At 43.4% G+C, this 15,385-nt stretch overlaps 1 protein-coding gene across 1 annotated transcript in view; it reads left to right on the forward strand.

The window, feature by feature from the left end:
• The window catches only part of LOC122563379 (beta/gamma crystallin domain-containing protein 2-like), a 140,036-nt gene that overhangs the window by 83,353 nt on the left and 41,298 nt on the right, over positions 1-15,385 (forward strand). Inside the window, exons 5-6 of the mRNA XM_043717120.1 lie at positions 602-2,507; positions 10,795-10,842. Of these exons, the coding sequence (XP_043573055.1) occupies positions 602-2,507; positions 10,795-10,842 (1,954 nt within the window). The remainder of the gene's footprint in view (positions 1-601; positions 2,508-10,794; positions 10,843-15,385) is intronic.

The following is a 15,385-nucleotide window of genomic DNA, read 5'->3' on the forward strand; positions in this document are numbered from 1 at the left end:
GTGAGGGTGATAGGCCAGAGAGGGGGTGGGGGGCGAAGAGGTAAGAGTTTCAGGGCAGAGGAGATGACCTCTCTGCCCCATCCCCTCTCCGGCCTATCACCCTCACCTTAACCTCCTTCCACCTATCGCATTCCCAACGCCCCTCCCCCAAGTCCCTCCTCCCTACCTTTTATCTTAGCCTGCTTGGCACACCTTCCTCATTCCTGAAGAAGGGCTTATGCCCGAAACGTCGATTCTCCTGTTCCTTGGATGCTGCCTGACCTGCTGCGCTTTTCCAGCAACACATTTTTCAACCAGGAAAAGACTTTGCCTGTTTATCCTATCCATGCCCTTCATAATTTTGTAAACCTCTATAAGGTCACCCCTCAGCCTCCTACACTCCTGGCAAAACAGCCTGTTCAGCCTCTCCCTGTAGCTCAAATCCTCCAACCCTAGCAATATCCATGTAAATCTTTTCTGAACCCTTTCAAGTTTCACAACATCTCAGTTTAGGGCTTTTTTTAAAAATAAAAAGGGTCTTTTTGAGGCATTGTGTTTGTATTCTGAAGCTCTTTAGCAAAACATATCTTAAAAACGAATATTCATCTTTTTGTTTCTTCAGCAAAACAAGTCTTCCGAGGTTGACAAGTTTGCCAAGGACACTCCAGCAAGCACAAGGCTTAGAAAGTGGCCGAGACAAGACCGAAAAATTGGGAGGTGAGAACAGTGAGTCAACAAGCACCAGGAGCCAACTACGAACTGAAACTACTGACTGCCTCTCCGTACACGCGCCTTCTAAAATTGTGAGGGGCCCTGATTCCTCACAGATTACAAACGGTGCAGCGCAACTCCAGAGAAACGGGGGGTTCCGTGCCACCGAGAGAGCTACTTCAGGACCGTCAGGTAGCTCCTTGCAAAGGAGCACCACAAATCCGAAGCACACTGATTCTCAGAAATCCAGTGCACAGGGAGACGGTGTTGTGACTGGTGGTGATCTCCCTCTGCCCGGCAATCCAACAGAAAGCAGCAATACAGTAAATACTGACAGCCGAAGCCCCATGAATTCAGCAGGGTACGGAGGGAGAAATGGAAGCGTTTCAGCTCAGCAGCCCAGCAACGAGCCTCCGTTTGGCCAAGGCGATGTGTTACAGACTGTGGAATCCTCTGGACGTGCTCTCAACGCACAGAACCCTGATCACAATGGTCTGGTTTCGACTACACTGCCCGCTCCCACAAGTGAGGAAAGGGCTCCTGCCACTTTGAAATCGGATCAGCTTCCTGAGCGACAGCCAATTAAACTTACTTCCGCAAGTCCTGAAATTGGGTCACTTCAAAACTCTGTAAAATGCACTGCAGACTCTTTCAAGACAGACACCACAGAAAAGCCTGTTCTCCGTTCTACAGGAGCCCTTGTCAATGATCCTGTGGAAAACTCCAAACAGGCAGGAAGTTCCATAGCACTTGATGGTGAGTCTCTAGCACAGACTCTCAAATTCACACCCATGAAGGCCAGACAAGAGGAAAATGTTGAACAACTCCAAACTTCTAGAAACCACATTTTAGAAAATGACCTGTCTCCTAATAATGTTTTCATTCCAAATCAAACAGAGAAATGGTCCACCGATGTCACTGATGACACTGATAATCTATCAGAAATAGATGGGTTTGTAGACACCATTCGTAACTTGGACTCCCCCATGCTCTTGAGCCGTAACAAAAGTCCTAGGAATCAGAGGGCACATTCCCTCTCCTCTTCTTTTTCCACACTGCCTCCCATAGAAGAGGATCAAACCAATCCAAAGAATTCCCTACCTCCTTCATCAGACAGCGAGAAACCACAGCAGCTAAAAGATGCTCTCGATGGAAAAATCTTGCCAAGCCTGCCGCCACAACCTGTTTCACCAGCCCCTCAGATCAATTTCTCAACGACTCTGAGAAAGGAAATTCTCACCCCCATGGAGATGATGAAGACACAGCTGGAGGATAAACCCAGAACTGGGACCCGGCACACTTCAGCAGACAATGGCATTATCTCCCAATCAGATCCCCTCGGAATGACCAACTTGGAATGCAATGCAGATTTGGAAAACAAAGCACCTTTCGGAGCAGAAAGCAGGTGGTCTCGACTCAGCAGCAGCTTGTTGTACTACAACATTAAGAAGTCAACAGAGTCTTTCTCTAGCAGATCATTGGACCTGAAATCATCGAGTGCAAATCCAATAAGTCTCTCGACCAGACCTCCAAATCACTTGCAAAGAAGTTTGTCACATGAGGGTGTCACCATGACAACATTGACCCCTGACCAGCTCCCTAAACTAACATTCCTAGCTGGTATGATTGATGGTAATGTGGAGGACACTCGAAGGCCCAGCCTACCAACCAGCATTTCTGAAAGGCTGATGCCTGGATACTCCAGTCTGATAGACAATAACAAGAATCTTCAGTCCCGCAGAATAACTTCTGATTTTGGCCAGCACACGATTACCAACGAAGCTCCAAAAAAAATCACGGCTTTTCCAGATGTATGGGTGAGTGTGAAGTTTCACCTCATCCTCCCTTTTACTGATAATTCTCATTCCTGATCACTCTCCAGGCACCCTAAGTGTTTTCCTAACATCCAACTATTCCTAACCTTAACCTACATTTGTCCTCTGGCATCCCCCTTCACACTCTTTTTATTTTGGTAAATTCAGCAAGCTTTGCTAGTTTTTCTACACTCATGCTCAAGTAACTACTCTTTGAAGAATTAGACTCTGCCACAAACTGTCTGATATACAAATTCTGAAACAACCACTTACTCAAATACTTTGGTACTGCCTGAAAAGGTTATTCACCCAAGTTTTTCTCTGGGAAGGGAACTAAAATCTAACCTTGAATAATGACATCATCCTAGATCGCATTTCTTTTAGCTATAGAGTCATAGCCATAGAGTCATGGAGTCATACGTCATGGAAACAGACCCTTCAGTCCAACTTGTCCACATCGACCAAGTTTCCCTAATTAAACGAGTCCCACTTGTCTCTGTTTGGCCCATATCCTTCTAAGTCTTTCCTATTCATGTATTTATCCAAATGTCTTTTAAACATTCTAACTGTATCTGCATCCATCACTTCCTCTGGCAGTTTATTCCACAAATCCTCAGTGTAAAATAATTGCCCCTCAGGTCCCTTTTAAATCTTTCTCCTGTCATCAAGAAGGTTACCTCAGATTACAACGGGATCTTGCTCAGATGGGCCAATGGGCTGAGAAGTGGCAGGTGGAGTTTAATTCAGATAAATGTGAGGTGCTGCATTTTGGAAAAGCAAATCTTAGCAGGAGTTATACACTTAATGATAGGGTCGTAGGGAGTGTTGCTGAACAAAGAGGCCTTGGAGTGCAGGTTCATAGCTCCTTGAAAGTGGAGTCGCAGGTAGATAGGATATTGAAGAAGGCATTTGGTATGCTTTCCTTTATTGGTCAGAGTATTGAGTACAGGAGTTGGGAGGTCATGTTGCGGCTGTACAGGACATTGGTTAGGTCACTGTTGGAATATTGTGTGCAAATCTGGTCTCCTTCCTATCGGAAAGATGTTGTGAAACTTGAAAGCGTTCAGAAAAGACTTACAAGGATGTTGCCAGGGTTGGAGGATTTGAGCTATAGGGAGAGGCTGAACAGGCTGGGGCTGTTTTCCCTAGAGTGTCCAGAGACTGAGGGGTGACCTTACAGAGGTTTACAAAATCGTGAGGGGCATGGATAGGATAAATAAACAAAGTCTTTTCCCTGGGGTCGGGGAGTCCGAGAACTAGACGGCATAGGTTTAGGGTGAGAGGGGAAAGATATAAAAGGGACCTTAGGGGCAACGTTTTCACACAGAGGGTGGTGTGTGTATAGAATTAGCTGCCAGAGGAAGTGGTGGAGGCTAGTCCAATTGCAACATTTAAAAGGCATTTGGATGGGTATATGAATACGAAGGGTTTGGAGGGATATGGGCCAAGTGCTGTCAAATGGGACTAGATTAGCATGGGACTGGCAGGTGGGACTAGATTGGTTTGGGATATCTGGTCAGCATAGACGGGTTGGACTGAAGGGTCTTTTTCCATGCTATACATCTCTATGACTTTATCTTAAAAATATGTGCCCTAGTTTTGAACTCCACCACCCTTGGGGAAAGACCTTTACTATTCTTCTTATCTGTGCCCTTTATGATTTTGTAAACCTGTATAAGGGCACCCCTCAACTGACGAAGCTCCAGTGAAATAAGTCCCAGCCTCTCTTTATAACTCAAACCCTCCAATCCTGGCAAGATCCTGGTAAATCTCTTCTGAACTTTCTCCAATTTAATAACATTCTTTCCTACAGCAGGGCGACCAGAACTGCACACAGTACTCTAAAAGTGGCCTCACTAATGTCCTGTACAATCTCAACATGGCAATTTTCAAACCCACTCTCAAGATCCCCCTCCTTTCACATAAGAATAGTTGAGTCATGGACTCGCCCACCCCAGGGAGAAGACTTTGTCTATTTACCCTATCCATGCCCCTCATAATTTTATAAACCTCTATAAGGTCACCCCTCAGCCTCTGATGCTCCAGGGAAAACAGCCCCAGCCTGTTCAGCCTCCCCCATGTCAGGTGCACTCCAATCAAACTGCGCACTGGAGTGTTGATTATAGTTGAACTTCTAGCATTAATTTATTCTTCAACCATGATGGAAATTTCTGGAATGTCTAAATTGGCAGAATGAAAAGAATTCAGATGAAATATTTTAAATTGTGACAGAGAGTTTTGTTTGTCTCTGGGAAGTATCACCCAAATTGACAATCCATTGATACAATCAATACTATCAGGGTGACTGCTGTTTCATTTTGCACTTATGTTGTTACCTAACTCGAGTCAGATGAGAGGGGTGTGTTGGGAAGTGTCTCCTTCAAACAAGAAACAACAATGCCTTTCACATCAGGTGGTCAGCTTTAATTGAACATATTCCTGGAGGTTTAATCTCATGGCTTTCTGTTGCCAATTACCCCACTGTCACTAATTACCCCATTGGTCACCTGACACATCTTTTCTTGCAGCCTTCTGCCTTCTCCCATTCTCCACAAATTGGGAAATGAATGAACTCTTCCTTTACCCAGTTGGATGATTCTCAACTTCAGTCAAACAGCTCATAATCCCCACCTCCAATATTTGTCTAATTAATAAGTGAAAATGTTCAAAGAATTTGAAGAACAGGATCACATAATTCTAACGGCTGATATTCCTTCAGCTTCTGTGTTTTGGAGATTGTTATTGAGTCATAGAGTCATACAGAAACAGACCCTCAAGTCTAACTTGTCCATGCCGACTAAGTTCCCAAACTAGCCTAGTCTCACTCGCTTGCAATTGGCCCAATCCCTCTAAACCTTTGCTATTCCTTTTGAATGTTATAACTGTACCTGCATCTACCACTTCCTCTGGCAGTTCATTCCACATATGAACCACCCTCTGTGTGAAAAAGCGTCCCCTCACGTCCCTTTTAAATCTTGCTCCTCTCACCTTAAAAATATGCCCCTAGTTTTGAATGTCCCCACCCTAAGGAAAAGACCTTTGCTGTTCACCTTTTCCCTGCCCCACATGATTTTATAAACCTCTATAAAGTCAACCCTCAACCTCCTACACTCCAGTGAAAAAAGACCCAAGCTATTCAGCCTCCCCTTATAACTCAAAACCTCCTGTCCTGGCAACATCCTGATAAATCTTTTCTGAATCCTTTCTGATTAAATAGTGTCCTTCCTATAACAGGGCAACCAAACCTGTACACAGTATCCCAAAAGTGGCCTTACCAACATCCTATGCCACTTCAACATGACGTCCCAACTCCCATACTCAATGGTCTGAGCAATGAAGGCAAGTGTGCTAAATGCCTTCTACATGTGATACAACTTCTCTGGTTGACAATATTACCTGGGGCCCTACCATTAACTGTATAAGTCCTGCCCTTGTTTACATTGCTTTGCATTCATCCAAATTAAACTGTCTGCCACTCCTCAGCCCATTGGGCCAAGTGATCAAGATCCTTTTGTAATCTTAGATAACCTTTTTCACTATCAACTATATCAGCAATTTTGGTGTCATTCACAAACTTCCAAACCATACCTCCAAAATTCTCATCCAAGCTATTTACATAAATGACAAACAACATTGGACCATTATCAATCTCTATGTAACACTGCTGGTCAATAAACAACCCTCTACCACAATCCTCTGTCTCATACCATCAAGCTAGTTTTGGATCCAATTGACAATCTCTCCTTGAGTCCCATGTGGTCTAACTCTACTTATCAGCCTACCTTGTCAAAGGCTTTACTAAAGTCTGTGTAGACAACATCTACCACTCTGCCCTCGTTTATCATTTTGGTTACATCTTCAAAAAAGTAAATTACTTTTCCCATGCACAAAACCAAACCTATACTCTCTTCCATCAGATAGAAGATACAAAAGTTTAAAACACGTTCCAACAGACTTAAGAATAGCTTCTCTGCTATTATCAGACGTATGAACAACCTTTCATTTATTGGAGTTGATCTTTCTCTACACTTTCACTGTAGCTGTAACACTATATTCTGCATTCTGTTCTATTTTCTTGTTGTACTTATGTAAGGTATGATTTGTCTGGATAGCATGCAAAACAATACTTGTAACTTTATCTCGATACATGTCACAATAATCAATCAAATGAACTGGTGGGAAGAAATCAGTTTGGGCTTCCTGTGCTATTCTGTTACTTTTGTTAGAAACCTCTCTGGGCACTAGATGAAAACAGAATTAGACTTAGTAGTGATGCCATCTTCTACCAACCAGCCTTTTGATGCTCATTTTCTGCTTCCAAAGTAAGAGTGTGTACATAGATGAGATAATGAGGTTGACCTACTCCCATGACGCCCACATCCCAGCCAGCGTTACCATCGCATAAAAACACGAGCAAGAGTATGGTGTTCAGCTCTGAGTCAGCTCCGCCATTAAATATGATAATGGCTGATCATCCAACTCAGTATCCTGTACCTGCTTTCTCCCCATACCCTTTGATCCCTTTAGTCCTTAGAACTAAGATTCTCAAAGCCCTAACTCCTTTTTGACTGTTTAATACTTTGACCTCAACCACTTTCTGTACACTTCCACAGGCTCACCATTCTCTGGGTGAACTTTCTCCTTGTCACAGTCCTAAATGGCCCGCTATCCTTAGCCACTGGTCCCTGCTTCTGGAACCCATGGTCTCAGTGAGCAAAGGGCAGTACGGTGACTCAGTGGTTAGCACTGCCGCCTCACAGTGCCAGAGACCCGGGTTCAATTCCAGCCTCGGGTAACTTCTGTGTGGAGTTTGCATATTCTCCCCATGTTTATGTGGGTTTCCTCCAGGTGCTCTGGTTTTGTCCCACAGATCAAAAGATGTGCAGGTCAGATGAATTGGCCATGCTAAATTGCCCATTGTGTTAGGCACATTAGTCAGAGGGAAATGGGTCTGGGTGGGTTACTCTTCGGAGGGTCGGTGTGGACTTGTTGGACCGAAGGGCCTGTTTCCACACTGTACGGAATCTAATCTAACTTAATTTCTATATTTTCTGAGACTTTGTGAAGGCTGAGGACATTGTTGGCCATTTTGTCACGATGAAATGAGACAGAGAAAACACATGACCAGAAAGTGCATAAAATCTTTCCTTTTATAACAAATGAAGCTACATGATTCTTCTGCTCATCCAGGCGATGAAAATTTTGCCAATTGTTCAATGAAAACAGTGTGATTTTTAAGACGTAGTAGTTAGACCAAACCTGAGCAATGTTTCCAATTTATCCAAACTACAAGTACAGTGGTGTATCTGTCTTGCATGTAAATTGTGGGTTTCCTCCGATGCTCCAGTTTCCTCCCACAGTACAAAGATATGCAGGTTAGGTGGATTGGCCATGGGAAATGCAGAGTTATAGAGTTAGGATAGGGGGGTAGGTCTGGATGGGATGTTCTTTGGAGGGTCGGTATGGACTCACAGGGCCAAATGGCCTTCTTCCACACTGTAGGGATTCTGTGATAAATGAAATCAACGATTGTGTGTCATTGTGCAGTATGTATCTATAAGTGTATTATTGTTTAATGATAAAAACCCTTTGGGAAGCCAAGTTAGCGCTGAGTACAGGTTAATGGAATTTGGAGAATGTTTTTTTTTTAATATGCACTGCATTGATTTGTAAAAATATGTCACCAAACCACTGTTGCTGCAGAGCTGGCTTTCTGCACGGGTGAACTCTGTGTGCAGCAACGACACTGAAGCAGGGCCAAAATCAACTCGATGAAATCATAGACATGCTGCTGTAATGTGGGTTGGTTTTGTCAATGAAATGTCTTCAATGGATTTAATATTGTTGAATACGTAGAGGGAAGGAAACCCATTGAGACCTTGCATTTCTGTAGCGGTCCACACATACAGGAGCATCTCAGAAGAAGTGTGGACTCGGTGGACTGTTGTTTGTGGTGGTGCTCGGTAGGCCCCTGGCTCCCGTAGGGATGGGGCCCAGAGTGAGAACTCCTGGTTGCAGTGTGCATGAAGCATGGACTCTTGGCAGGGTTGGCATTGCTGTGCCCAGAGTTGGGACTCCTTGAGGTCCAGGACATCTTGTAGAGACCTTGCAGAAGCTCGAAAGCTGTGGTTGAAGGACCCTTGTACAGAAGATGAACTCCATTTGTGTAATTTCCTTTTATTCTTTTTATAATTCAAATTGGCACCAGACTGTGGCAACAAAACACTTTTCACTATATCTTTCTCTATATCTGTGACAATAAATAACTGATACTCATCTTGAAAGGAAATTAACAGGGCAGGAGAAATGAGTAATGAAACAGAGGGAGTTGATGAATAAGAATGAAATCACTGTAAGGGAGTTGAAGGGTGGGTGAGTTTGTGGATAACCAAGTGAAGGAGTTCACAAAAACAGAAGGCACAAAGCCACAGAAGGATCGAGAGGTGAGAACAAATGACTTTGAGCCGCATTCTCATCTTTGAGGCCAGAGTTAGGGAATTTCCTGATGTTGAGGTCCTACCTCCTACCTGGCAGTGCCTGCCAAAGTCCTCAACTGGCGGAGTTGAGGACTTCCTCAAGCACAAGGCAGTGAGTGAGAAGAAACATCAGCCAAGCTCTGAAGGTGAGTGTGAGGCCCAAGAACCTGCAATTCCTCACTGACATACCCCCACGCACTCCCAACCCATTTACCTAGACTTGGAAGTCTTTATAAAGCTCTTCACAAGTCAACAGGTGCACATTCCCTTTGATGGTTTTATGAACATGACATGATGAGAAGAATCTGTTAGAGTATTTGATCACATACAAACAGAGGGCTAAGCTGAACCTCAAGGGGTAAGTAAAAGCAATGAAAACATTTCACACAATCAGATCAATATTATTCCACTTAATCATGTGGATAATGTACTCTACTGCATCTGAAGACATTTTAAATTCCACAATATGATTCTTTTCCTTAACAACTTTCCAGTTTTCAAAATTGGCAACTTTGCAGTCACATTGTTTAACATTCACTTACTTTTTGAAAAGAGCACAGATGAGACTTCTGCACAATTTTATTAGGACAAGTGAAGTAGAGAACACATTTTTGTATTTATCCTACAATGAGCTCTGTCTCCCAAACATGGTTTACCCATGGTCCACTAAACCTCTGATCACTGCAGTAATTCTGATAGGCAGTAATGCAGCCTAATCAGAAACTGCCTTCCATTAAAATTCCACTAGTTCAGAAAAACAGACTCCTTGCGATAGTGCCAGCAATGTCATGACAACAGGGAGTAGGCGCTCAATCCACATTGTGTTATTTCCTGAACCACAGGGTGTCAAGGGAATAGTTTGTGGATGTGGGTCATGTCAAACATCTTGAGGAAATGTTAGATCTCAGACAGAAAGTGGCACAATGTGATTTAAAAACCATTTCAAAATCCTGACCCATGTTTTACCACTCTTTCCCATTCCAGTTTTCTTCCTTCCATTCCTGAAAGTAATTTGTGAAGCTTTCAGTTCTGATGAGGCTGTAGAGCAGGCAGTAATGAATTAGCCACCCAGTACACACCACGCCTTCACCTGATTCAGATGTTTTTTTGTTAAATTTAATGACAAATGCAAGATTGGGTGCATAAAGGCAGCGGCCTCTGATGTCAATTCTTGACAGGGTTATAGCTCCATAATCGTTGGTTACCCTCCTGTACCTCATCTAAGTGGCCATCCTTCAGATATCCACCTCAACAATAAGTATTGACAGGCCCCTTGTCGAAGAAACGTATCGCCACTAAGCATAGTGTTACTCTCTCTGCAGCATGCAGCATGTTGCAAAATACCTGTGTACTTTCTGGCAGGAGTTAAATATGAAATCTGGAATGGGAATCCTTTGCTATTCCTTCTTTGCCCCCTTTTTATCATGATCATTTTCACCATCTTGCTCCCTGCTGAGATGCGCAACTCCTACAAAGACATCAGTCACTTTCCATTGTCACTGCCACTTTGTATTAATGAAATAATCCCAATGATCGCCTTATGATTTCCATACTTTACCATCATTGGGCTTATGGGGTGCATTGATGTAACTGATTGAAGCAAAAGTAATGATGTTCTTTTCATTTTCTATGTGTAGTCAGTTTTCTGGGACAACTAGTATGCTTTGACACGTGAACCTGAACAAATGCTTTAATTATGTGTGCTACTGTCACACCCTATGTGAACATTCACTTCCCAATTGACAAGTATTTTTGTAATTGATTGCAAAACAGTTCTAATTAATAAAAGAAATAATTTATATTTTGCTTTGCAGAAAAAGACACCAAAGGATCAAGGAAAGATTAACAAACGACCCGGCAAGGTAAGAATTATAAATCACTTTCTTACAACTTTTGATTTATTTGTGCATGAATGTAGATGTTGCTGGGTTGGGCCAGCATTTATTGCTTATCCCTGATTGCCTTTGAGAGGATGGTGGTGAGCTGTCATCCTGAACTATGACAGTCTATGTGGTTTGGATACATCCACATTGGGAAGGGATGTAACAGGATCTTGGCCCAGTAATAATGGAGGAAAGTCAATATATTTCCAAGTCAGAATGGTGTGTGACTTGGAGAGGAACTTGCAAGTGGTGGTATTCCCAGGTATCTGCTACCTTTGTCTTTCTAGATGCCAATGATCATGGGTTTGAAGGTGCTCTTAAAGGAATCTTATGAGATGCTGTTCTATTCAAATATAATGCATACTTAAGGTAACCTTAAACCTCTTTGTTTGTTCCAGTAGTTTTCATTTCCTATTATTGATGCTCCAAGAGTCAATGGCCCACAGCAATACCTTCTGACAACCCTCGGGGCTCTAGTGATACCATCTTTCTCCATTCTCATTGTGTTGAATCCCAGAATCATCACCCTGTCTTCAACTTGACTTCTTTCTTCCTTAGGAACCTGCTCTCTCTTCTTCCCCTCTCAAATTTGTCTCCCCTTCCTTCCATAGTTCATAAAACCTTTTATTTAAATCAAGATTGGCATCATTTCAGTTTTTATTTCGACCAGAAAATTAGCCTGGAATTACTTGTCAAGTGACCTTTGCCCTCGGCCCCCATTTTTCTGCATGTGGGTCATGCATTCCTCCAGCTAGCTGAGACTGCTTTAATCTAGGTGGCGACCTCAGCATAGACTGGCATGGTCTGGTGTCATGGCTTCCACTCCCAGTCCTGGGGAAGGCAAAGTCCTGCCTTTGCATCATGCCATCCAGCAGGAGCTTCAGGACCCTGCCTGCAGGTTGGGATGCCACTTTTACCCCGTGCCTACCATGTCCAGGGACTGCACAGTGCGGTTGGGGATTGACAGCACTTGTCTGATTTCACAAAGATCTTGGGTGAAAGGGTGCTGGTGAATTCTGGGATATTGGCTGAGTGGCGAGGTGCTCTGGGGATAGATGGGTTTGGAATCAGACATTAGGGATGCCACAGTCCCGGGGTAGATAGTTAATGAGATGAGTTTGGCAACTTGTTTGAAATGGGGAAAGCCACAGAAGACTCCTGCACTAACTGCCTACCTCTCTTACCTTTCTTGGAGTTAACACATCTATGTGACTGTACCTGCGACTTTTCCCCCTTCCAATAATTGCCATCCATCACATCCCCTTGCTCTTGTAAATTCCTCACGTGAGGTACTGCATTTTAGGAAAGCAAATCTTAGCAGGATTTATACACTTAATAGTAAGGTCTTGGGGAGTGTTGCTGAACAAAGAGACTTTAGAGTGCAGGATCATAGTTCCTTGAAAGTGGAGTAGCAGGTAGATAGGATAGTGTAGAAGGCATTTGGTATGCTTTCCTTTGTTGGTCAGAATATTGAGTACAGGAGCTGGGATGTCATGTTGCAGCTGTACAGGACATTGGTTAGGCCACTGTTGGAATATTGCGTCCATTTCTGGTCTCCATCCTATCGGAAAGATGTTGTGAAACTTGAAAGGGTTCAGAAAAGATTTACAAGGATGTTGCCAGGGTTGGAGGATTTGAGCTATAGGGAGAGGTTGAATAGGCTGGGGCTGTTTCCCTGGAGTGTCAGAGGCTGAGGGGTGACCTTATAGAAGTTTATAAAATCATGAGGAGTATGGATAGGATAAATAGACAAAATCTTTTCCCTGGGGCCGGGGAGTCCAGAACTAGAGGCATAGGGGAAAGATATAAAAGAGACCTAAGGGGCAACTTTTTCACTCAGAGGATGGTATGTGTATGGAGTAAGCTGCCAGAGGAAGTGGTGGAGGCTGGTACAATTGCAACATTTAAAAGGCATCTGGATGGGTATATGAACAGGAAGGGTTTGGAGGGATATGGACTGGGTGAAGGCAGGTGGGACTAGATTGGGTTGGGATATCTGGTCGGGATGGACGAGTTGGACCAAAGGGTCTCTTTCTGTACTGTACATCTCTATGACTCTAAGTTGTATGAGAAAACTGAGTAGGCCTGAAATCCTTCTTCAGCCCTGAGGCAACTCGGATTGGGCTAAATAAAAATAAGAAACAACTTGTTGCTGTTTACAGCACAGAATACAGTAAAGCCATTTGCACATCCTGTTTCTGTCCGTCAACAAAGATCTGAATACATTAACCCCATTATCCAGCTCAGAGCCTTTGAGGGCGATGGCAACACAAGTGACTTTCTAAGGTCTGCTTAATAGTTTCAAACATTTGTGACTCAACCAACATTTCAGGCAATGAGTTCCAGACTCCCACCCCCCTCTGAGTGAAAAAAGACTTTTCAGTGCTGATGAAGAATCATATTGGACTTGAAACGTTAATTCCGTTTCTGTCTCTCCACAGATGCTGCCACGTGTGTTAGATTTGTCCAGCATTTTCTATTTCAGATTTCTAGCAACCACAGTATTTTGCTTTCACTTACTTCCCAATTGTTTAATTATCAAAGAGCCATGACAGTGTGGACTCTGGTGTGTGTTCAAAACCTCTGACGTCATGCGGAGGTTCTCAAAATTGTGTCAAAAATTGAATATTTACTGTTTCATCATTCAGTTTCCTTCTATAAAAAGCAACAGACGAGCATCTCCAGAAACAAACAAAGGTAGAAGAATGGACAGAAGTGTATAAACAGTACCTTTGGCAGAATACAGCCAATATTGTGAAACCCAAGAAGCATGTTCCAGGGAAGGCTAGTGGCTCTGAATGACCTCACTAATATATTCTGAAAGGTCAAAAGAAGAAAGGATGTTCTGGTTGTGGAGCAAGTGTAACAAAGGTTTGCCAGACTGATTCCTCAAATGGCAGGATTGCAGTATGAAGAGAAACTGCATCAGTTAGGGCTGTATTGATGGGTGTTGGAAGATTGAGGGGGAGCTCATAGAAACATATCAAATCTAATAGGACTAGACAGGGTTGACACAACAAAGATGCTCCCAATAACCAGTGAGTAAATTTAAGGAGGACTTAGACAGGTTTTAAATTGGTAATGAGTTGAAGGGATTTGGAGAGAAAGCAGGAAAAGGTGGGTGAGGAGCATATCAGCCATGATTGAATGGTGGCGATGGGCTGAATGGCCTAATTCTACTCCTACATCTTATGAACTTATGAACTTAAGAACCAAGAGCTAAGGATAACGAGCAGGCCATACAGGACTGAAAGAAGGAAAAATTTCCTCACCCAGAGAGTGGTGAGCCTGTGGTATTCTCTGCTACCTGGAATTAGTTGAGGCCTGAACAGTGAATGTTTTCAAGGAGTTAGTTATAATTCTTAGGGCTAAAGGAATCAAAAGAGTATGGAGAGAATGCAGGAACAGGGGACTGAATTGGATGATCAGCCATGATCATATTAAACAGTGGAAGACGCTTGAAGAGCTGAAAGACTGCTCCTGCTCCTGTTCTTTAATTTTCCCTCTGTTTATTCCCTCTTCACAAGAACAGACAAATGTTGTCTCTCTCTCTCTTAACAATGTCTGGTTATTCTGGCAAGATTACTTATGGAAGGAAATTTCCCAGAGGCTTCATGGAGAAGGGACGGCTGAGGTTCAGACACTGAGCAACATCAAAAGGATATTGCAGACAGATGTCGCCATGTCGAGAGTTGCTGGAAACAACTAAGTAGCTATTGTACAGAAAACATATCTCATCCCACTTTTCTCTTGGAAAAAGGCTGAGAGATGAGCTGTGGGAAATCTCTGCTCTGAGTAGGTTTGATAGGGTAGATGTAAAATGGATATTTCCACTCATGGCCATAAATATAAGCCAACTACTAGTGAAGCAGCATGAAATCCAAGAGAAAGGCCCTTAGGCAGAGTGTGGCAATAATGGGGAATGTGCTAACATGTGGAGGAGTTGAAACAAATAGCACAATTGTATTTCAAAGGAGGCTAAATGTGTGAGGAAGAAAGGAATGTTAGGATATGTTGACATGGTGAGATAAAGTAAGGTGGGAGGACACATCTGAGGAACATAAATTGTAGCATGGACAGGTTGAACCAAATGGCTTACATAGAACATAGAACAATACAGCACAGAACAGGCCCTTCGGCCCACGATGTTGTGCCGAACATTTGTCCTAGCTTAAGCACCCATCCATGTACCTATCCAATTGCCGCTTAAAGGTCACCAAAGATTCTGACTCTACCACTCCCACAGGCAGCACATTCCATGCCCCCACCACTCTCTGGGTAAAGAACCCACCCCTGACATCTCCCCTATACCTTCCACCCTTCACCTTAAATTTATGTCCCCTTGTAAAACTCTGTTGCACCCGGGGAAAACGTTTCTGACTGTCTACTCTATCTATTCCTCTGATCATCTTATAAACCACTATCAAGTCACCCCTCATCCTTCGCCGTTCCAACGAGAAAAGGCCGAGAACTCTCAACCTAGCCTCGTACGACTTCCTCTCCATTCCAGGAAACATCCTGG

This window comes from Chiloscyllium plagiosum, chromosome 27 (assembly GCF_004010195.1).
Source record: "Chiloscyllium plagiosum isolate BGI_BamShark_2017 chromosome 27, ASM401019v2, whole genome shotgun sequence".
Taxonomy (NCBI): domain Eukaryota; kingdom Metazoa; phylum Chordata; class Chondrichthyes; order Orectolobiformes; family Hemiscylliidae; genus Chiloscyllium; species Chiloscyllium plagiosum.